Source organism: Pygocentrus nattereri, chromosome 8 (genome assembly GCF_015220715.1).
Source record: "Pygocentrus nattereri isolate fPygNat1 chromosome 8, fPygNat1.pri, whole genome shotgun sequence".
NCBI classification, from domain to species: Eukaryota; Metazoa; Chordata; class Actinopteri; order Characiformes; family Serrasalmidae; genus Pygocentrus; species Pygocentrus nattereri.
Window position 1 is genome coordinate 25,851,928 of NC_051218.1, and position 23,055 is coordinate 25,874,982.

The following is a 23,055-nucleotide window of genomic DNA, read 5'->3' on the forward strand; positions in this document are numbered from 1 at the left end:
CATTTTTACTCTTACCGTATGGGTTGAATAAACAATTCTGTATCTTATTACATCCTATTCCCTCCTGTGTTGCACTGGGTCAGCTATGGGGAAAATGTGTCTCTAGTCTATCCCACAGGGGGACTTATAATATTGATACTGCAACAAGTAAAGCCAGCAGGAAAATTTATAATAAGAGTGCATCAGGGGTCCCTAGTGAGAGGAAATAGCTAGATTAAATGAAGGGGTGGCTAGAAAGAAGGGCTGAGAGAGAAAAATCAATGCCACATAGTATACTATTTTGGGTGAAAAAGTAGTGCCGATATGAGAGGCCCAAGCATCTGTAAGGTACTATTTAACTACTGTTAAATCTATTGGTTTTATATGGTACAAAAATCCATTGTTTTCTTAATCCCTTAAAAATGCAAGGCTTACTAAACAAAAAGACTCATTGTAGTGTAATTACATGGAAGACATTACACATTTTTACATTTTTAGGTTACAGATTTGCATTATTTTGGCTATTTTTAGGTTATACAAGTAATGAAAATCTGCCCACAAATTCTCATTATTTATGGGGTTAACCAAAAGGTGGCTCTCATAAGGCATTTTATATATATCACACTATGTTGTATTGCAATATTAAGTATTGCAAAGTAAGTCACTTTGCTTTAAAATGCATTACAATCATGTTTCATGTATCATAATAATATTGTATCATGGGGCCATCTTCAGACATTCACAGCATCTAATAGACCATAAAATGAATGAGTTCCTATTTAGTTTAATTTCTTAGTTTTAATAAATAATCATCAGCTTTACATATTTACTTTAGCGATTAATATTTAATTATCAACAGCACCAGCAAGAAGAAAGCTATGCCTACACTGTGTTATGGAATAAATGTTTTAGTTAGAAGCACTTCATCAGACCGAAAACAATTCTGTGATATACAGTAATGTGGTGAATGTGTATAGCAGTGTTCACAATGTTGTAATGAGTTTTGTCTTATGGTGTATCTAAAACAATATTCTACCATTAGTAGTATATTCATTAGCATAGCATGTATAGCATAGTAGTATGTGTAGTAATGTCATGATTGGCCCCTCCCAGTCCTGTCCATGTGCTTTTTGTTTACTTTTTCATCCACATGCTTCTTTGTTTTGGTTCTTAGTCCAGCCCCTTGTTTTGTGACTCCGCCCCTGATTGTTGTGACCTGTTTACCACCTGTCCCTCGTTATCCCTGTGTTTTATAAGCCCCGTGTTTTGCCCTGGTCTGTCTGGTCTTTGTTTGTCTTGCTAGTCTTTGTTTGCTTTGTATGCTTGTTTGATATGTTTCATGTTTGATGTGTTGGATGATTTGCTTGTTTTGTTCAAAGTGTTTTGTTAAATATTAGGATTTCTGTGTTCCTTGTCATGTCTGTCTCTCCTGCTCTTCGTGTTGGCTACCAGAACCTGGACTGTCATGACCATGAACCTGGATTTGCCCTCAATAAAAGTCACTTAGCATATGCGTCTGCCTCCTCGCTCCACGTTACAAGTAAAGCCTCAGTCTTAGGGGAAAGAGAATTTGTAACTTGTTCTCTTTACTTACAGTCATTAGTTACTGACTTTTTTTAAAAAATCTTATTGATGTTCAAAGCAATACCACAATGGCAGAATGCCAACCACAGTAGTGGGCACGTGACTGCACATCACCACATCATGCCAATGGCTAGCTAAAGTTTAAATAAGCTATATTGCAAAGCTACGTGCTTGCTCTTTATTTTTAATATTCAAGTGTTACATAAATACATATTTTTTAAATGATGGTGGCAGTAATATTGTGATGATACTCCAACAATGTGTGTTGAAAATTTTGTAACTACAACAGCTCTAATATCAATAATACATTCAAACACCTAAATTATACTATATAAAAATTATAAAACCTGCTCCTTTGATTCAGTATCTAATCAGTGAACATGTTTTATTTTACATAGCCTAATGTGAAGTCTGAGAAGGGACAGAGAAATATCTGACCATTATTAATCTTACCATCATATGCTTTCAAAAGTAAGTGTGCAGAGCACTAACAGGACTAATACCAGTTGATAAATAATGGTTAATACTGTTTATTATTATGGTGTCTGTCAATTATAATGAATGTAAAATTAACTACAAATGAATTTAAGTTTTTATTTACAGTATATTAAGGCAGTCTTGATTTAAACTCAACGTGTTGAGTGCTACAAAGTTTTGGACTTGAATCAGTCCTGATCTGTCAGATCCTCTTCATCTGATGTCTTGGGCCAGTGTTTTACTATTCATTTAATTCATCAGTAACATGTAATTCATCTAACAATAAAGATAACAGAAGTGTAAAGTGTATTAATGTCTTTGCTTGCTCAAAAAAGTAGTTTGTGACACAAACTAAACAAAACTGTACAACTTTTTGGCTTGTTTTGCTATAGATATTGTGGTTGTGATGATGCCTGGAAATTGCATGGAACAGTTATATATGCAACCAAGATGTTTCCTTTCATAACAGTCAGATTTACATTGCCTATGGAAATGCTATATCATCATACCACTGGCAAGCATAAAGCTGATGAAGCTCCAGTATGAGACAGCCACAACAGTAATAAGCCTGCCTTGCTGTCCCTATAGCTGGTGCGACATTCTATCCCTTAGGTCACAGCCTATAAAAGGCACGCTATTGCTACTAATACCAGGAGGCATGGAGATATACACACAGCTGCTACACAGTCTGGGTACAAAAGACTATACTGACATTCAAGCCAAAAAAAAGCACATGGAATCGCCCAGCTTGTCACCATGAAAATGTATGTTTAGCACAAGATGTGGCCATTCTCCTCACAGAAATACCCTTCAAATCAAGAGAAAAAGATGAATGAAGATTAAAACTTAAAAACCATTGAAGTTATGTCAACCACTCAGTCAGCCAGACACTGTTTGGGCCAGTTCAGAGTTCAGGCCCTGTAATGTGTACTCACAGTGCACAGTACATTGTGTGACTTTAACAAAATAAAATACTGCAATGTGAGGCAAATTCCAAAGTGATATATTCAAATACATGACTCAAAAGAAGTGCCAGAAAGCAACTCAACACTAACAGTAGCAAAGATGCATAGCCCCATAGCCCCCATAGCTCCTGAACTAAGGGATAGCAGGGACAGAACTAAGACAAACACATGTACTCCCACCAGATACATATTGAGATTGCTTTATTTGCCACCTGCAAACTGGAAAAATCTTCTTAACCAATGCACTGTAGCTTTTATTTTACTTTTTAGTGCAGAAAACAAAAAAACTGTGAGTTTGTAGAGGAATCCCCACTTAAAAATGATGAGGAGATTATTTCTGTTCCTTATAATTATAGTACTTAATATATCCAATGAAAAAATGCATCAGCATTTGGAGTTGGAATATATGTGCTATTATGTTCTCTTACTTTTATTCCACCAGAATACCAATAAAAGTTTATTTTTTTAGCTTTGTTAGTACAACTATTGCATATTAAAATAAATACAACATCAGCCTTGAGACAACATTCTGTTGTTAATGGGGACCAGTCACATTGTCAAATTGTCTTGATGCATTTCCCAGCCCTTTTAAATAAATATTCAAAACAAACATCCTGGAAATTTTTTCCTGTTAGTTCTAGAGATACTGAATGGTTTTGTTTATTTTGATTCAGACATCTCCCAGAATTCACCTGCACAATCAGGTTAGTGGGGGGTGTGGCTATATAAGCATTGCATAATATGTCCCTGCCATTTCATCCCCCATGAGCTAGCATCACTACTTTTGGTAAATAGCTGCATTTCCTGTTATATGAATAAATGTAATTTTCAAATTTCTGGCATCTTCTGATACTTAAAATAGCCAATAGAGAAGGGTATATTAAACCACAAAAGTAGCCAATGTTGGTAAATATATTTAAGGATTGTGATGTGTTCTTAAGACTGTGTGGAACTGGGCCAACTAATTGACCAATTGCAATACATGACTCAGTTTTCTGGGGTCGATTCAGACAGTCGACTCTGCTGCTTTAGTCAAGTTTAACCAAGACCGCAAGAGCCAATGATAAAGAAATACAGCAGACATGAAACCATCCTAAACATAAGCTGCCAATGCAAAGTTTTCCAATGCTAAGCTTTTTTTTACATTGCTGTAGAGTTACTTGTCCCACTGGTATTGATTTCTGTATTAAACACATTTAATGTTTTATTAGATGCTTGAAATATAAAATAATCAGATGACAAATGCTTAGATCAATGTGAGAATGTGAATGCTACCTGATAAAGGTTATTATAACAAATTTGACTATTCAGCATTATGTGAGTTCTTGTTTTCTATTTAGACACTATTATAACACTATAATTAATTGCACCATATATATTGAGTTCATAAGTATGGCTAGCTAGCTAGTAATATTAAAAGCTCTCATGCCTGTTCCAGCACTTTTCAAAACAAAGTTATCCTCTTTTTTTTCCTTTCTCTTTTTATTGATCTTCAATATTACAAAACAAGCAAATAATAACAGTTGACATAAGATGTACATTAAACAACATAATCTCCAACCCCCACCCCACAAAAAATTAAATAAATAAAATAAAGTAAAATAAAAAAAACTCAGCACTTAGCATCATTTTCCTAATTAATTTCCTTCCTAATGTCTCAGAAACTCAGTCAACGGTGACCATATTTCTTCAAATTGTAAAGTTATCCTCTTTAATGGAAACATGATAATCTGGTAGATGACAATACTAAAACATGAACAGCAAGATGGGAAAAAATATGTTTTTAAAAAAGATTTAAAAGATTTTCATCCAGATTTTAATTACTACATGGTGACAATCTCCTGCCAACAAGTACAGACAAGAACACTGCATATATACAACTGCCAGATTGCTGCTTTAATACTTCAAACATTTCAGAGCTTTTGTGTTGTGTCTTCATAAAGCATTTGAAAAGGCCTGTCATCAATTAAAGGAAATATAAATAACAAGCAAGGAAATAAACAGATGAATAATCATTGTAAAGTTTCAAATATGGGTAATACCTGACTTCGCTTTCTCTGACATGTCCCTCCAACTCCTCTACAAATTTGTCCCCCTTCATCCAGTAGATTATTGGTCTGGACTCTCCAATGTAGCCAAAAAAAGCCTTGCAATCCAAGCTCAGCGGCATGCCTGCAAAAACGAAAATGTGTATCCTGGTCACAACAATTATTTAACTATAAGGACATAAAAACTGGGTCTGTGCAAAACAAAACCACTTCACAGATTCTCCACAAAGTATTACTTGTCCGCAGTATTGCAATATTAAATGTTTTGACAACTTTTACATAATTAACCTACAAATAAAGCAATGTTACATCTTTATTATCTGAAAATATGAACATCTTTAAAAATGGAACTGAGTATTTACTTCTATGGCTCATATAGCAGCAAGTCAACACAAGAGTGACGTCCAATCATCAGAAAAATGAGTGTGGTCAAGACCATGCCAGCCAATTGACATCTGAGAGGGCCTGTGGCTCTCAGCACACAAAACCTAAACAAGAATTTGCAGCAAATCTTGATTTTGATGAGCCCTGCAATCATTTCCTGTTGTCAAATCATGCTGAGAAACGTCCCAGGTTGTTAAAGGTCAAGCTTATTTACAAAGGACCGTGCCATATACACAGACATACACATGTACAGTTTCATTCCTATACTAACCATAACCAAAAACAGATTTTTGACATAGCTTTATAAAAAAGCAAAATAAATGTTTGTTTTTTCATTTTTGTAAGGGTCTTGTAAGCACTGACAGATAAAAACATCTATATTAGAAAGGGAAAAATGTCAAATTTTTCCTGGAACTTTTTTATGTGTACTATATATCTAAAAGTTTGCAGATATGTCCAATGTTTCTCCTGAAATCAAGGGTATTATTAGAAAGATTGTTCCCCCTTTGCTGCAGAAACAGCTTCTACTCTTCTGGGAAGGCTTTCTGCTACATGTTTGAATACTGCTATGAGGATTTCATTGCATTCAGCCACACATTAGTGAGGTCTTATACTGATGCTGGAAGATTACTTCTGGATGATTACTTCATCTCCACTGCTCCACAGCCCAATGTATGGTGATCTTAAGTTGGGGTAAAAGGTGGCTGACATATTGTGCAGAGTCAATAACTGTATATGTAGGACCTCCACAGGACCACAGATATTATTTGGGTGGTGCAAAGCAGTGACACTGATATGGTAACAGCATGTGGAGCTGGTATGAGTGTAAGGCATATCGGTTTTGCCTGGGTTTTTACAAAATGTGCATACTTATAAGCCACTTTACATACTAATCTTGGCACAGCTGAATAAGAAAGTTGCATCCTTTCAGTAGGATCCAAACCCAAATGTCACCATGATCAAGGGCACAAGACTGCACTGCTGACCCTGTTGTCTGAGTGGGAGGGATGCTTTTCTCTAAACTATCTACAGTTGACCAATTATGGACATCTACTAGATAACATGCATATAGGATTATAGAATATAGATTATATTACTTGTGCTTAACTGCTATTGTGATTGGAATAGTGAAGAGTAGGACTTAGCAAAGGACTGTACATTACAAAAGAACAGACTGAATGTGATTTTTTAATGGTCATATAGTTATAGAAAAAATGTGGGTCTATTTCTAATACTGTGATAGTGGCTCTTCCATGATATTGCTTTAAACAACCCTTTTTTGACAGTGGCTGACATATTGGGTTTCCATTTTTTCCAGTTTTCTGTTTTTGTTGTAATTTTCATTACAAAGCCAGTTCAACATTTTCCAGAGCTAGACAAAAATGGCAACGTGTCACTAGTCCCCAAACAGTCAACAGCAGCAATGAAAGCACTATACCCTAGGTTCATCTCTGCACTCTTTTGCCTAAATACAGATGAAAGCACATGCTGGTGGATTTCTGAACAAAAGAAAGAACGCTGGCACTAATTACTACCCGTATTTATTTCATGAGGACTAATCTTGAAGATGTCAGGATAATTACAGTGCTTTGAAAAAAATATTCAGCTCCAAGCACTTTTTCCACATTTTGTTGAATATGAATGAGATTATAGAGATTTTTTCCCCTAAATGATCTACAAAGCTATGATAATAAATGATGTATATACAACTTCAGTTATTTTTAGTCACCTTTGCTTCAGATGCTTTCCTGAAAATATGTGAACTGTGTATTTTAGTTACAAAAATAGTGACAGTTGAAACATATAACATATATTTAAATATGTTTAACTGATTATAAATGCATTTTAAAACTATGTGCTAAAATGTATGAAAAATAAAATGAGTGTGACATGATTATATGTTCTGTTGAATTTAAAATCATTATAACAGTCTGGTAGAAACATATCAAAACCCCTAAAGCAGACTATTCTGTGGCTAAAACATTGTACATGGTTGAAACATCAGTAGTAACCATACTTGTAAAGACAAGCCAACCACACTCTTTGTAACATCTATGCTTGTGTAATGCTTATGTTCATGTTATAAGCTGAATACTTGGAATATAAATCAAATAATATTCTTTCACAGTTTAACCTTGATGCTGTATTTGAAATGCCTTACATTTTGTTTATTTTTCACCCACATGTCACTAAAATAAGAGAAAAAAACTCTTGAAAAGTGTCAACTGATACCGCATTACTAAGTGTAGAAGAAACATTTTATTATGATTTGAAATGAACGAAAAGTTATTGTTGTGCACATTTGTCATTTTTGACACTGAAAGAAAGAGAAAGTAAAAGGGCAGAATCTGACCTCTTATTACAAGTTCAGATGTAAATTTAATTAATTACACTGCCTTGAAAAAGTATTTATACCCCTTGAACTTTTCCACATTTTTCACAACTTAAATGTATTTTACTGGGATTTTATATGATAGACCAACACAAAGTAGCAAGTAATTGTGAAGTGAAAAGAAAATTATACATAGTTTTAAAAATTTTTTAAATATTTAAATATCTGGAAAGTGTGGCATGCATTTGTATTCAGCCCCCCAAGTCAATACTTTGTAGGACCACCTTTTATTACCACGGCAATTACATCTACAAGTTTTTTGGGGCATGTCTCTACCAGCTTTGCACATCTAGAGGGTGACATTTTTGCCCATTCCTCTCTGCAAAATAGCTCAAGCTCAGTCAGATTGGACGGAGAGCATCTGTGAACAGAAGTTTTCAAGTCTTGCCACAGATTCTCAATAGGATTTAGGTCTGGACTTTGACTGGGCCATTCTAACACGTGATATGCTTTGATCTAAACCATTCCATTGTAGCTCTGGCTGTATGTTTAGGGTTGTTGTCCTGCTCGAAGGTGCCTGCTTTCAAAAATGGCTTTCTTCTTGCCACTCTTCCATAAAAGCCAGATTTGTGGAGTACAGAACTAATAGTTGTGCTGTGGACAGATTCTCCCACCTGAGCAGCTCCTCCAGAGTGACCATGGGCCTCTTAGCTGCTTTGCTAATTAGTTCTCTCCTTGCCTAGGCTGTCAGTTTAGGTGGATGGCCATGTCTTGGTAGGTTTGCAGTTGTACCATACTCCCTCCATTTTTGAATGATGGACTGAATAGTGCTCCATGAGATGTTCATAGCTTGGGATATTTTTTATAACCTACCCCTGCTTTATACTTCTCCATAACTTTATCGCTGACCTGTCTGGTGTGTTCGTTGGTGTTCATGATGCTGTTTGATCATTAATTCTCTCTAACAAACCTCTGAGGCCTTCACAGAACAGCTCTAGTTATACTGAAAATAAATTACACACAGGTGGACTCAATTTACTAATTAGGTGATCTGTGAAGGCAAGTGGTCACACTGGATTTTATTTAGGGGTATCAGAGTAGAGGGGGCTGAATACAAATGCACACCACACTTTTCAGATTTTTATTTATTAAAAATTTTGAAAACTATGTATAATTTTTTTTTCACTTCACAATTATTTGCTATTTTGTGTTGGTCTATCACATAAAATCCCAATAAATTACAGTTATTTAAGTTTGTGGGTGTAACGTGAAAATATGAGGAAAAGTTCAAGGGGTATGAATACATTTTCAAGGCACTGTATGTAACTGTGTATTTAATCAAAGAACCATGTACTGTTAGAAACATTTGCAGCCATGAAATAATTATTGTTGTCATCTCTGAAGATGTATGTGTGCTGATCTACAAGTTCCAAAATAAATGTCATTGGTTCCTGAATATTTTGCAATTAAACCAAAAGCCTGAGCTCATAAAAGTTGACCCAACAGCCTAATACGAAACAGTGCATAGCTACAGAAAAACATGTGGTGCTACAGATGCAGCAAAGTGGAATTGTTCTTCTTTTGGAGAAATACAAACCGTTATGACCATGAATATTAAAATGCACATGTAGTATGGGTATTTTTACAAAAATTTGTTTGTTAACTAAATATGCCAATAAGCATATGAACAGTTAGCCTTAAAATGTAAACAGTTCAGTTTTGCCCTTAAAGTTACATTGCATCATTAAAAGCGTGACTTATGTAACATGAATGTCATTCATGACTACAACATAATAGGCTGCGCATGTTTCAAACACCAAAGTAATCTAAAAGTTGACTTTGAGCGACACAGGTTAAATGATTTGAAATTCAAGATATTTGGCTCTGTATTAGCTAAGGAGTGTATTTTCAAGAGAATAAATTATTTGGTTGGAGAAAGTCACCAAATTATTTGGAGTATTTCCAAATAGATGATGTCAACTGGCTGTAGTGAAGGCTTGATAATTTTAATAACCACAGTGAGTGGTAAACATGAGAAAATCCTCTTAGAACATAATCAAATTGAAGAACACTAAACATAGTACAATTACAGGGACACAGAGCTATTCCTTTGCTAAAAGACAACATTCTTTCCCACTGGACTTCTATACTCATATCAAATCAATAACATTCAATTTGTAATGAACACACAATACTATTACATTTCCAACTACCACTTAATTAATTGATTCATGGTATCATAGTTCTTTCATTGTCTTGAGTGTGTAAAAACCTATTTTCTAGTTTGTAAGGACCTCTTGGCCTTCTGGCTATGCCATGTAGACCTCCAGCAACTAATGTATCATAGAACATAAAAATGTATAACTTTACACAGAGAAAGCAGATGCACGGGTTCTATACATCTAACTAATCAAACTCTTTGTCAAAATCATGTTAACTAAGTCTACACAATGTGAATAATAATAGCAAGACAACTTTAATTTATAAGGCAATCAGCTGCCTTATACTCAGTTTCCCACTCCCACCACTTTGGCTATCGCCACCTAGAAGTGTCTCCATGTGGAATGAGGGTGGGTGGGTGAGAACTGTGGTGTAACCAGGATTCAAACTCCTTTTCAATCATTCTTGGACAGAGAAATTTAATCAATTATGTGTCTCCAGTGGCACAAATGTCTAACTGTCCAATCATCAGGAGCTCATGGGTTAGAATCCCAGCAATGCTACAGTGCTCTATGGTCCAGACTCAGATGGTAGAACACTCAGCCCTAGCTTGGCTATTCTGTGATAATAGCAGTAACTCATTCCTAACGTTAGCTAAAGTTAGTCTGCTTGGTAGCTAGCTAAATCTATTCTACAAAACAGAAACCTAATAAAAAAGCTGAGCTCAGGATATAAAAAAATACTGAATGATTGGTCTTCTTAAATCACATACACAGTCAACACATAATAAATGGTATCAAATCAGTGACACGCAGTAGAAGTAGCGACCTTAACTAGTTAGTTCATTAGCCTACAGGATCATGGTTCATGTTCACAAAAATGCAAAATGAGGGAAAGAGAAAGTGTGCTCAGCATAATCAACTCAGCAAGAGAGCAATAGGTCAGTCTTTAGCCTCCTCTACTCAACTGATTCCTCTGGCTAGCTAGGTATTGCTACAAGTGGTTTCCCTTCATGAGGAAATAATAGATGAATCCATCACCAACCAATATTAATATTTAATATTAATGAATATTAATGAATATTTTTGAAGACATTACATGGAGTACATAGGGGAACAGAGGCATTATGCATACAAATATACAGTTACAACATGGATTAAATGCATCACTGAGCTTTAACTTCAAGTACTTAAATTATTGTATGGAATTGAGCATTAATTACACAAGCATGTTTCAAGTGACTCAGGTGGTTATGGTACTGTCATATTCATAGGTGGGTATCATCAAAGGCCTTTGTCAGGAAGTCTGTTCACTCAGTGGCCATCTTTGCAACACCAGTGGGCAGTTATTTCCAGCCATACAAGACCGAACTCCTATCTCTTCAAATGGCCAGAAACCAAAATACTCTAAGTTGAATGTCAAATTATTATCTCAAGAACATGATGGGAAAAATTAAATAAAACATTCCCTGATTAGTAATTAATAAAATAAATATTGGCTGACTAGAGAACATTCTAATAAGGTAATAAGGGAAGCAGACTATGGACTGTATGCTGTAGACTCTCTAAGAGGGAAAGAGTTTCTGGGCTCACAGAAGCTATAACCTAAGATGCAGATGTCAGCTTAAGTTATTGCTGAGGTTCACTCTTGTATGTATATTGAGGGTTGTGTGAGATGCCCCATGGAAAGTTGAGCAAGTAAGGAGAGATCTGTAAGGAGAGAACAATCTGGTAAGAGTAAGACCAGAGTGGGTTTTAAAAAAAAAGACATGCATTTGGTTACCAAAAAAATGTAAGGACATGTTGGGGACTAAAATGGTTTGGAATTTTATAAATATTATATATCTCCCCTAGATTCCCTCATCGCCCCAGAAGGGAATAAAAATGTATGTTTTGAGATGTTCTTTGCATTGTGAATTGACCGGGAATCATCTTGCCATTTGATGCTTGATAAAGTGAAGACCTTTGCCTTCATTCCACAAGAACTCAGCGGTGGAAGTCTTTTTCATTACTTTTTATTCTTTTTCATTTTTGTTGATATTCCTTGCTTCTTTTACTTCTTTTTGAAGATATTATAGCAACAGTATAGGTATTATTAGAGTTACTTATAAATGTCCAGAACCTTGGCAAAAAGAGATAGCTCTTGGTTGCGACAAACATATTTGAAAAAAATGATTTGAGGGTGTTCTGGCTGCTGTGCTTGTGCAAATCTCCACAAGATTGTGGCATAACCATTTTGTTGACTGGCTCTTAATCTTAAAGGGTGAGAATTTTTCCTTGCACAGATGCTATATTTAGAATTTGAAGCTTTTCCATTCATATTTCAAACTGACCTGTCAAAGTGACCTGTCTCCTCCTTTAAACATATTGAATGTCATAGTTAGCTAGGCTATTTGGTATCACATGACATAAAGTTTAAACATCCAAAAAAAAATGCAATTTGATGTACGTTAGTTTAACCATTTTCCAAATCTCTTCTGGGGGGATACCTAGTATTTACAGTTACCATCCTTGTTTTACAGTTTACAGTTTTACAGTTTAGAGTTACCATCCCAGTTACCATACTAGTAATCAGCCCTTTATTAACTTAAATCAGGTGCTGCTGCTGGAATACAGTCAATTGCTAGGGTGCAGTGAGAAGTCAGGAATCAAACCTGTGTTCCTGCAACTGTATTCATCTAACCTGCATAATATACAACACATTCTTTTTACTTGTTTATTTGTATTTATTCCAATGTTATATAGCAAACCAAATACATTAGAGTGGTTAGCCTGCCATGCCTTTAGTGCATCAATTAATTTGAGACAATTTGTGACATAATAAGATCCTAGTTACAACACTGTTTATCTGGTGTTAGTTAACATGGTCATACTTAAAAATTATGATTCTTCAAGGGTTCTTTAAGAAAGAAAATGGATCTATATAATGAGCTATATTCAATGAACTCTTGAAACCTGTTAAAGTGTTCTTCAGGTTGATGGTGAAAATTGCTTAATATGGTTCTACAAAAGAGTTCTATATATTACCAAAAAGGGCTCTTACATTATTAGAAGCTTGACACTGTAACAACAGAAGAAATACTTTTGGTGCAATATAGAGCTCTTTTCAAAAAGGTTCTATATTGGACCATGTACAGAACATTCCCCAACAATCTGAAGAACCGTTTCATGATGTAAAGAACACTTTAATTATGCAATTATGCAAGTGTTCAAAGCCATTTTTCCATTGAGGAACCATTGTTTTTAAGTGTGTAGCTAACTGTTATCCACTTTAATAACTTAACCAAAATTAGCAAGACTATAGCTACCAAATTACCATATCAAATGATTTAGCTATCCAGTTTATCAGTCTGAAACTGAGTTACAGTCTGCAAAATGGCAGAAATGCTTAGTGTGTCTGCAATGAGACAGTGGCAGTGAGGCAGAGGCACAGAGCACTAGAAGAGAAATATACACAGCTGCAGAGAGACAAATTTTTAATGCTGATGTACAGCAATAAATACCTATTAAGAAAGTTACAGTGAAGCCCCCTTTCCTCCATATTGCTTTTCCCCTAGAATAAAGCAGAACAATATATTTATCCTTTCATTATCCTGCTTTTTCATGTAGTGTCAACAATACAATAAATAAACTTTACCCATACAGTTCCAACTTCTTATACAGATGCAGTATACAAAAGATCTTTACTGTTTGGATGTTTATTTCTTTGTATACCTGGCCATATTTCATATTTAAAAAATCTAATTAATATAGTACAATTTAGGTTTACAGGTATGACTATGACTGTGTGTGTGTGTGTATGTGTGTGTGTCTGAGTGAGTGAGGTAGGTATGGAGGTTTTATTTGATCTTATTCCCTATATGTGAATGTCTGTCTGATACTGTGCACTGTGAGCTCCTGTAACCAAAACCAAATTAAATCCAAACCAATAAAGCTTGATTCTGATTCTGATTCTGATTCAATGTAAAATACTGAATTGGTTGCCTTTACACTATTGTTCAAAATTTTGGGGGAATAAAGAATAATGAAGATGATGTGTCCCAAAGAGACCTGTAGATGATCAAATCTAGAAGCAGATAACATATACAAGAAATCATTTTAAAAATTTTTGCTTTCAAAAAAGTAAATTCATGAATGTAGAAATATTATTAAATATGATAGCTTAAAATACCGTCTAGTGTCTAGCTCCTACTATTATAACCTAAATTGTATACCATTGCTAAGGGAAAAAAACAACAACAATTATTAATACTCCAAATATTTTAAGAGTGGTGTATTTTTTTAGTAAATTCACCTAGATTTCATTAATGAGACAGTGTATCTGAAATAGTCTGTAGAAGGTTCCATTCCAGTTTGGGTTTATTCGCAGACAGAACATTGTAATTCTAAGCATAAAAAGAACGCATAGAACGCAAAGAGGCTACTTCCAAGTATCCTACGATTTTGATGTTCTAGTGTCTAAAGTCTAAATTATAAAGGAATGACTTCAGTAGGATAGCAAAATAATAAGCACTACAGAGAGTTCAGCTATTTTGAAAGTGAAATATTTGATCCTCAGTATTGTAGCCTCTTGAACTCCTTGGAACCACATGCAAAATGCACTTCGTCACATTCTTCATTACTTTCATATTTCATAAGCTACATTCAAAGGTGGGGGTCATATGAGAGGTGTAACTTTAGCTCTTTTTTTCTAGTCAAATATATGGTTAAAGCAATTTTAAATCCTTATAATAGAAGAAGCTGAACTCACAAATTTTTCTGTCTACTGAAAGTCGACGCATTTTTCCACATATCTGGGCTATAAACAGATGGCATCTGTTCAGTGATAAACTCTGTAAAAATTATTTTTATAAAATAATATAAAAAGTGTCTGAGATTTTTGGCTTTCAGTAGTAATTTGTAAGCATATAGTAATATGTGTAGATCATAAAACACATTTTCTGTTAATTTGAGGGGAACTTACAAAAAAATTTAATAAATAAAATAAAAATATGCAGTTATTTCATGCAGTTAGGGCGGCAAGGTGGTGCGGTGGGTAGCGCTGTCGCCTCACAGTGGCGTTTCGATTCCCCGGCCAGGTGACTGGGTCCTCTCTGTGTGGAGTTTGCATGTTCTCCCAGTGTCTGCGTGGGTTTCCTCTGGGTTCTCCGGTTTCCTCCCACAGTCCAAAGACATGCAGTCAGGCCAACTGAACATGCTAAATTGCCCCTAGGTGTGAATGTGTGAGTGACTGTCTGTGTCTGTCTGTCTGCCCTGCGATGGACTGGCGACCTGTCCAGGGTGTATCCTGCCTTTCGCCCGAAGACTGCTGGGATAGGCTCCAGCACCCCCCCGCGACCCTGACGGAGAAGCGGCTTGGAAAATGGATGGATGGATGGATGGATTTCATGCAGTTATGGAATCATTTTCCTTATGATTTGGTCATGTAAATTCAGATAGACAAACCAGAACATACCCTGGAGCATAAGAGGTTAAAACCACAGAACTCACAATTCTAAGCCCATGACACTGTGACAGGATTGCCTGTTTTACTTATGGACACAAACATGGTATGAATTTAGCATTTATAATACACACTTCTAACAGATGTTCTCTGCTTTTCTTCAATGAGCTTGGAATGAGAAATAATTAATATAATATGATTTTATGTGGGTTTAAAATATTTAAGTCTAAACATGGAGAGCACAGTATAACTTTTGTTTGGCAGTGTTTGGTGTCCACCTTTTTGCAGTTTATTTAATCTCTGTAACATTGTGTCACATCTGTTAGAATGTGTGTGATGGGATCAAGTGGCATCTCACTTTGATGTTTTATTAATCTCAAAAGCAAGCATGGTAATGACAGTAATTTCCCTTTGATATGTCATTAACGTTATCTGCAACTAACTGTGGGCTATATTACTACCAAGGAAGGTCCAGTAATGTTATTCACTGCTTATTATAAATGAGGATGACATTCAGCTGTGACTGAAGGTGTGGGGGCCACAGGTACAAAACTGCAAGAGGATAAGTTTGCAAGTAGAGTAATATATCTAGTCTAAACAGATAAAAAAATCAGTAGTAACAGTGCTAGGCCACAGTGTAAACAAGAGCTATTTATAAAATCATTATGGAGGATTAGTCCACTGGTGTTTTTATAACACTGTGGTACTTTCACCTGTGCTATAGGCAAGAGCTAATTGCACAAATTGATATAAATTTTATTGTTTTATACTAAAACAGAAATGTTGAAAAAAACAAAAACAAAGAAACAAAGTAACATTTTTTACTAACGTGAATTAAAGTAACAATTTTTCCCCACACACTTAAAAATTGCTAAAATGACAATTTCTATGGCAAGCCATTTTCCTTTCATTTACTTTTTCTTGATCACAAGAATTTAGTTTACACAGATAAAAAGTATATTTCAACTAGTAAATATTTAATTATGTATTTGACCACTTCAATTTGCATGTTAAATTGAATTAAAAACATAAAATTTCTACTAGTAAAATTTCACTTTTTACTTGTAGGAAATATTTTTTTACTAATAAATTGTAATTTCACATGTAAAAATTTTAATTCTTGTATAAAATCCATTGTAAATCCAAAATAGGATTAAAAGGCTAAAACTACTTGCAACAAAATCAACTTGAATAAATAGAATCTCAACATGTCAAACTACTCTCCACTTAAATGGATAACAAGCTAAACCTACTTTACATACACAGGAGAGGGATTTGTGAAACATGAAATTTGACACAGAAAGATGTGGCTGTTGTAAGTACGGTGCCAGTTAAATCTGCCAATCTGAAATCCTACTCAAGTAAGTCTTCTTTCTCATTGTATACTCCTACAACCGTAATTAGAAAGTTTACCAGATAAATCCCTGCAAGATTGGTTATAAATGATCAAACCGGTTACTGCAATGCTGTTTGCGCTTGATGTCATGGTAAATCTAGTGTGTATTACGAATCTCGATTGTACAGTATCTCAACAGGATCAGAGTTTCTGTCTGATGTCTAATATATAGCGATTTTATTTTATTGTGTATGTTTTATTCAAATTGGAGCCATCTGTGGCCAAGAGTATGTGACAGCACATACTATCATTGGCTTAGTTTTTCACTACCTGTCAACATAAAGTACTGCTAGCATGGACATCTTTTACATTATGTTTTCAGCTGTGAGTCAGCTCTCTCCTCCAAGCATGATCAAATTCCCTTCGATGTTGTGTGAGCAACAGCTCAAACTGATGCCGTTGTCAGCTTCACATCAGGATCATGGGTAGGTGCTTTAAACTGGAGGCGCTGAAATTTTAAGTATGCTCTTCTTTGTGTTTCCAGCCAAACACATTTTTTACCTTATATGTTTGTCATTTTTTTTACATAGAAACAGACACAGAGAAACAGAAAAAGTGCAGACTCAATAAAGAATATGGATTAAGTGTAGAAAAAAGTAAAAGACAAAGCAAGTCATGTATGTACAGCACTGGATGAAAATTTTTAAGAGCATTGTAAACAGTACAGTATGCAAATACAACATGTTATTGCAAATATGAAATTACAAAATGGAATTATAGGTTATGTACAGAGTAACAGAGCAGTTATATTATCAATGTATGAAATGGGACAAATGAATATTGCCCTGCATCATTGTTTTGGATAACTTTGACATTCATGCCTTGAAGTGAACTGGATCAGGGCTATTATTCAAAATTATGCAGGCAAATGGTTGGGGGTGCACCACTGACCTAGTTTCAAGTAAACCAAATTAATATATTACCAAATAAATTGAAGGGGCATTGTTAGACTGTGGTTTGACTTACCTTTTCTGCTTTTCATACATGTAAAATAATGTTATGCAAGAGCATCCTTTGAGATTACCAGGATGATTGATATCCAGTTAACAAAGAACATAAGAAGTAACAATAAAAGCAATAGCAAAATCTGCCAAGTGAAAGTGTTCTCCCAAACGGAAGTATGGGGGATATACTATTAGCAACAGGGCTCTATATAAAACCAAAAATGTATGAATTCTTTTTATGCCATATAGATGTTTTGAATGACCTGATTGTGACTTGCCTTAGCATGAAGAATCATAACAAAATGCAAAGGTACAGCTACATTGCACTATATATTTCATTTCAAGTTGAGGGGGGGGGCAGTGGTTGGCAAAGATCATACCACCTAACCCATCAGATTAATTTTTAGTTAAAAATATATGACATTCAGAACATAAATAAATAGAACATTCAACTTTAACTTTTCAAATTACTATAATAAATTATACACTGCTCAAAAAAAATAAAGGGAACATTTAAACAACACAACATAACTTCAAGTAAATCAAACTTCTATGAAATCAAACTGTCCACTTAGGAAGCAATACTGATTGACAATCAATTTCACATGCTGTTGTGCAAATGGAATAGACAACAGGTGCAAATTATTGGCAATTAGTAAGACACACTCAATAAAGGAGTGGTTCTGCAGGGCCCGACGTCCACAGATGGGGGCTGTGCTCACAGCCCAACACCGTGCAGGACGCTTGGCATTTGCCAGAGAACACTAAGATTGGCAAATTCGCCACTGGCGCCCTGTGCTCTTCACAGATGAAAGCAGGTTCACACTGAGCACATGTGACAGACATGACAGAGTCTGGAGACGCCATGAAGAACGATCTGCTGCCTGCAACATCCTTCAGCATGACCAGTTTGGCAGTGGGTCAGTAATGGTGTGGGGTGGCATTTCTTTGGAGGGCCGCACAGCCCTCCATGTGCTCGCCAGGGGTAGCCTGACTGCCATTAGGTACAGAGATGAGATCCTCAGACCCCTCGTGAGACCACATGCTGATGCGCTTGGCCCTGGGTTCCTCCTAATGCAGGACAATGCTAGACCTCATGTGGCTGTGTCAGCAAGTTCCTGCAAGTGTGTCAGCAGTTCCTGCAAGATGAAGGCATTGAAGCTATGGACTGGCCCGCCCGTTCCCCAGATAGTATTTATCACTTGTAGACAATTGAAATAAGAAGGTTAAATCTGCTGTGTGGACAGAAGAGAATACTCGTTTTTTAAAAAGATTAAGATTTTAAATGGATGAAAAGTTACTGTTAAATGTATAGTCTTTTTTTGTGAAAAGGAAAACAACTTCCAGTTTTGTCTGTGTGTCATTTCCTAAAAATGAAACACACACAAAAACACTGTAAGCAAGGCCAATTGTGCTCTCTTGGATTTCCAGCCACAGATGACTGTAGCATCACCAGGGATCAAATTCACAATCTCCTCAATTTAGGAACAATGCTTAGATGGTTGCGTCACTTGGGAGCTTGTTGGTTGCATATCTTAGCTAGTGCTATGAGCTACACAGACTAAGCACTTTAGTTCAGGAATATTACCATTAGATTTGACTGAGATTGACTGAGAAATGTTATTGTTTTTTGAAAAAATATATACTCAGCAACTATGCCAGCAACACACTCCAAAATGTTAGGACAGGGCATTTATCACTGTCACCTCCTCTGCTCTGCAAATGCTTGGGACTGAAGAGACCACTTCCTATAATTTTGAAAGTTAAATATTTTTCTGTTCTTGCTTGATACAGGATTTCAGCAGCTCAACAGTTCAGGGTCTTCTTTGTAATTTTTTTTGTCTTAGAATGCACCAGATATTTTCAATGAGTGACACGTCTAGACTGCAGGCAGGCCAGTTTAACATTTAGACCCTCTTATTACAGAGTCATGCTCCTGTAATATGTGAAAATGTGGTTTGACATTTTCTTGCTTAAATAAATGAGGCCTTCCCTGAAAAAGATGTCATCTGGATGGCAGAATATATTGCCAAAATCTGTGTATATCACAATAATAAACAATAATATTTCTCAGTTTAAACATTTGAAATGTTGCCTTTGCATTATTTTAAATTAAATGTAGGATTTAAATGATTTGCACATCATTGCTTTTAGTTTTTATTTACATTCTGCACAGTGTCACAACTTTTTTGGAAACTCATCTCCAACAAGACAACTGACCTTGAAGGTCTTTGTACATACTAAAGAGACGTTTGTGTTTTTAATACAGGAAAAAATAAGTAACTGATGAATGCAGCTGATGCAGTACAGAGTAATATAGTATGTGCATATCACTTGTCCAGTGTTATGTTTGTTTGCTTAGTTTATTATCCAGAGTTAACTATTATCTACTTCCTCTTCTATGATGCTTCTAAAGTTCAGCCATATGGCTGTCAGGATTTCTGTGAGTCAGACAGAGGGCACTGTGACTCAGACTGAAGTGACTTCACACAGCTGTGACACACAGACTGGGGGGTGAGTGGAGAGGGTTGTGGGGGGTGATTTTATCAGGACTGCACTGCGACTGCTGACAGTATGACACACTGCCTCCTTGGTGGGAGAAAAAGTATAGCACCTTGAACTGACTGGTCAGACAGAATAAAAAGTAAAAGCACAAATAAACTGGAAAATCCAGGACCACCTGAAAATTATTTTGGTTTCTGCTGCTTGAGGAGAAGACAGACCACACTTCCAAAATTGCATAATAACATAAGTTATTGCTCCTTCAAGCATTAGTCTGGGCAAAGTAGTGAATGGAGTTTCATAGAATTAGTAAAATGAATATAAAGACAACATGGAAAGCATGAAGCATGCCAAATATTTAATTTACTGAAACTTAATAATTGTTTCGATGTAATGCATCTTTTTGTGGAAAAATTAAATACTTACTAATTACAATATTCCATCTTCAAACGAGAAAAAAAAATGTACCTCAAAGCTCATTGCACATCGTTTTACATCATTTTGTATTGTCTCAAAGAAACAGGTCATTCATCCCAGAAACAACAGTAAAACAGTGCACAATGTTTTGATATTGAATGTGCACTAGCTGATTTATGAGTCTTTGAATACCATTAAATTATTATTTCAGGCTTTACAGGGTGACTCACAGCACTGTGTATTTTAGTGTCTTTTTTCTCAGTAAAGCAACTTCTTTCAATTTTACCCCAGAAAAATCTTAGTGCACCTTTTAATGTCCTAGTTTTTTTTATAAATTTAAATTTAGTTTTAAAACTATTTGTGGCTGTCTTAAAATCAGTGTTATTCAACATCAAATATATTAAGTTAACAGAAAAATAACTTGTCTTGAGCTCTAATAAGAAAAACATTTTATTATTTAATGTTGTCTTAAACTTTTAGCCAGCCATGTAACTAAACTTTTTAAGTTGAAATAACAATGTATTGTACATTAAACATTTTTTCAACAGAGAAATTTAGGCAACTGTCTAAGGATTTGCTCCATCATCAGGAGACTGTGAGCTTGAACCTCTGGAATGAGGCTGAGCCAACGAAGAGAAAAGACATGCTAATTGCCTCCCCCTCGCAATGAGGAAAGTGAGTTTAAAAATGTATTGTTTACTTAACTGAGATACAGTACTAAGACTGTTTCAAGACTTTTTGGCTAATTTCAAGTAAGGAGAACCCTGATTACCTCAACTTAATTCAACACAATAATGCTGTACAGGATGTTTTCTTTTAAGTTTAAGTTAGTTTAAGTCCTGGACATTTGTAGAGGATTTTTTTTATAAGCCATTGTGTGCAAATGCATAGTGGGGTTTATATACAAGCCATTTAATTTTTTAAAGTGTGCCTCCCAGAGTTAAACTCATCATTAATGACTTGCCAACTACTGTAAACGCCTACATATTCCATTAAAGGAATTAGCTAATTGGGGGTTGCAATACAATCAAGATTGTTATTGATTGTGATTTTTTTTTCAAAGTCTTCATAAAGGAAAAGATGAATGAAGTTTCTAGTTAGGTGAAGGTAAGGCTTACGTTCACCTTGAATGATGATATTAAGTCTCTGATCCACAGCAATTTTGCCCATTTATTTATTTATTTATTAATAGTGGTACCCATTCATCTATTTATGATAATAACATCAGTAACAACGGACCAATCAAAAGCTATATTTACATGATTTTCCACTTTCGCAAAATATGTTTGATTATCCAAGACAAGCATTGTATTCATGGTTCAAATCTGTAGTTTTATACCAGGGCAACAGAGCCACGGCTACAAGAAGTGAAAACCAATTGCATGATTGTAGGGTCATTATTGTGATGATACACATGACCTAGAGTCTGATGACAAGCATACAAAAGCTAGAGCATGGGCCAGTTATGTTGTTGAGTCTGAAAATATCATAGAATCCTTTGAGTAATTGTAATGTAGAGGACAGGCATGAGTATATAATCAGCAATGTAGGCTAGCTAATTCACACCACTGAGCATTAAGCAAGGTATGTTATGTAAACTTGTCTTAATTTATCAGTCACACATAACACAAAGTGAATCATTGTCTTTTTATTTCCTTGCTACAGTAACAACTCCTATTTTTCATCTTCGACATCTCCAACTCTGAGTACAGTGCATTTATCAAGTTGCAAAACCAATGTGGTTCACAAACTGGACCATTATCTCATATATGCTTCCTGGACCAACTGGACCATCATCTCAACAACTTGCCTACAAAATGTCGAATTTAGACTGGTTTTCTTTTTATTGCTCCTCTCACACTGCAGTTATTTCTAATAGGCAGAGGTTAATTTGATTTGAGAATTGAGGGGTGATATTATTCTTTTGTTTTACTATAACCTTGTCAGTTTTCTCATATGGAATCATGTTTATAGATCCCTTACTTGAAAGTGTCTTCTGCTATGTTTAGCATTGTTCTTTCAAGTATTAGCACTGAGCTCAAAGGTCATTTGGACCTGTTAGTACTAGCTAAGATACATTCTCAGACTAGCTAAGCAAAGTAGATAAAGCAATTTTGTAAGTCACTTTGCATAAGAGCTTCCGCTAAATGCTGTAAATGTATATGTTAATCAATTTAAATGTTAAACACTTTATATAACATTGCTGTCAATACAAAAAATCTCCAAAATGGCTACTTAATAGGAAAAGGCAAAAATAGTCTTAACTTTAGGTGACTTTGGAGCATTTCTTTTGGCCCGTTCATCATTACTTTTTTTAACGTAATGTAAAAGACAGCTGCCGTGTTCAAATAAAAATCAGCACGGAGATACATGTTTATTTATTTACAACCCTGTTTCTAAAAAGGTTTGGACAAAATGTAAATAA

At 35.3% G+C, this 23,055-nt stretch overlaps 1 protein-coding gene across 1 annotated transcript in view; it reads right to left on the minus strand.

Annotated features, from left to right (window-relative positions):
- il1rapl2 (interleukin 1 receptor accessory protein-like 2) overlaps positions 1-23,055 on the minus strand; it is a 366,695-nt gene that overhangs the window by 20,912 nt on the left and 322,728 nt on the right. The window contains exon 7 of the mRNA XM_017713361.2: positions 5,048-5,177. Within this exon, the coding sequence (XP_017568850.1) occupies positions 5,048-5,177 (130 nt within the window). The remainder of the gene's footprint in view (positions 1-5,047; positions 5,178-23,055) is intronic.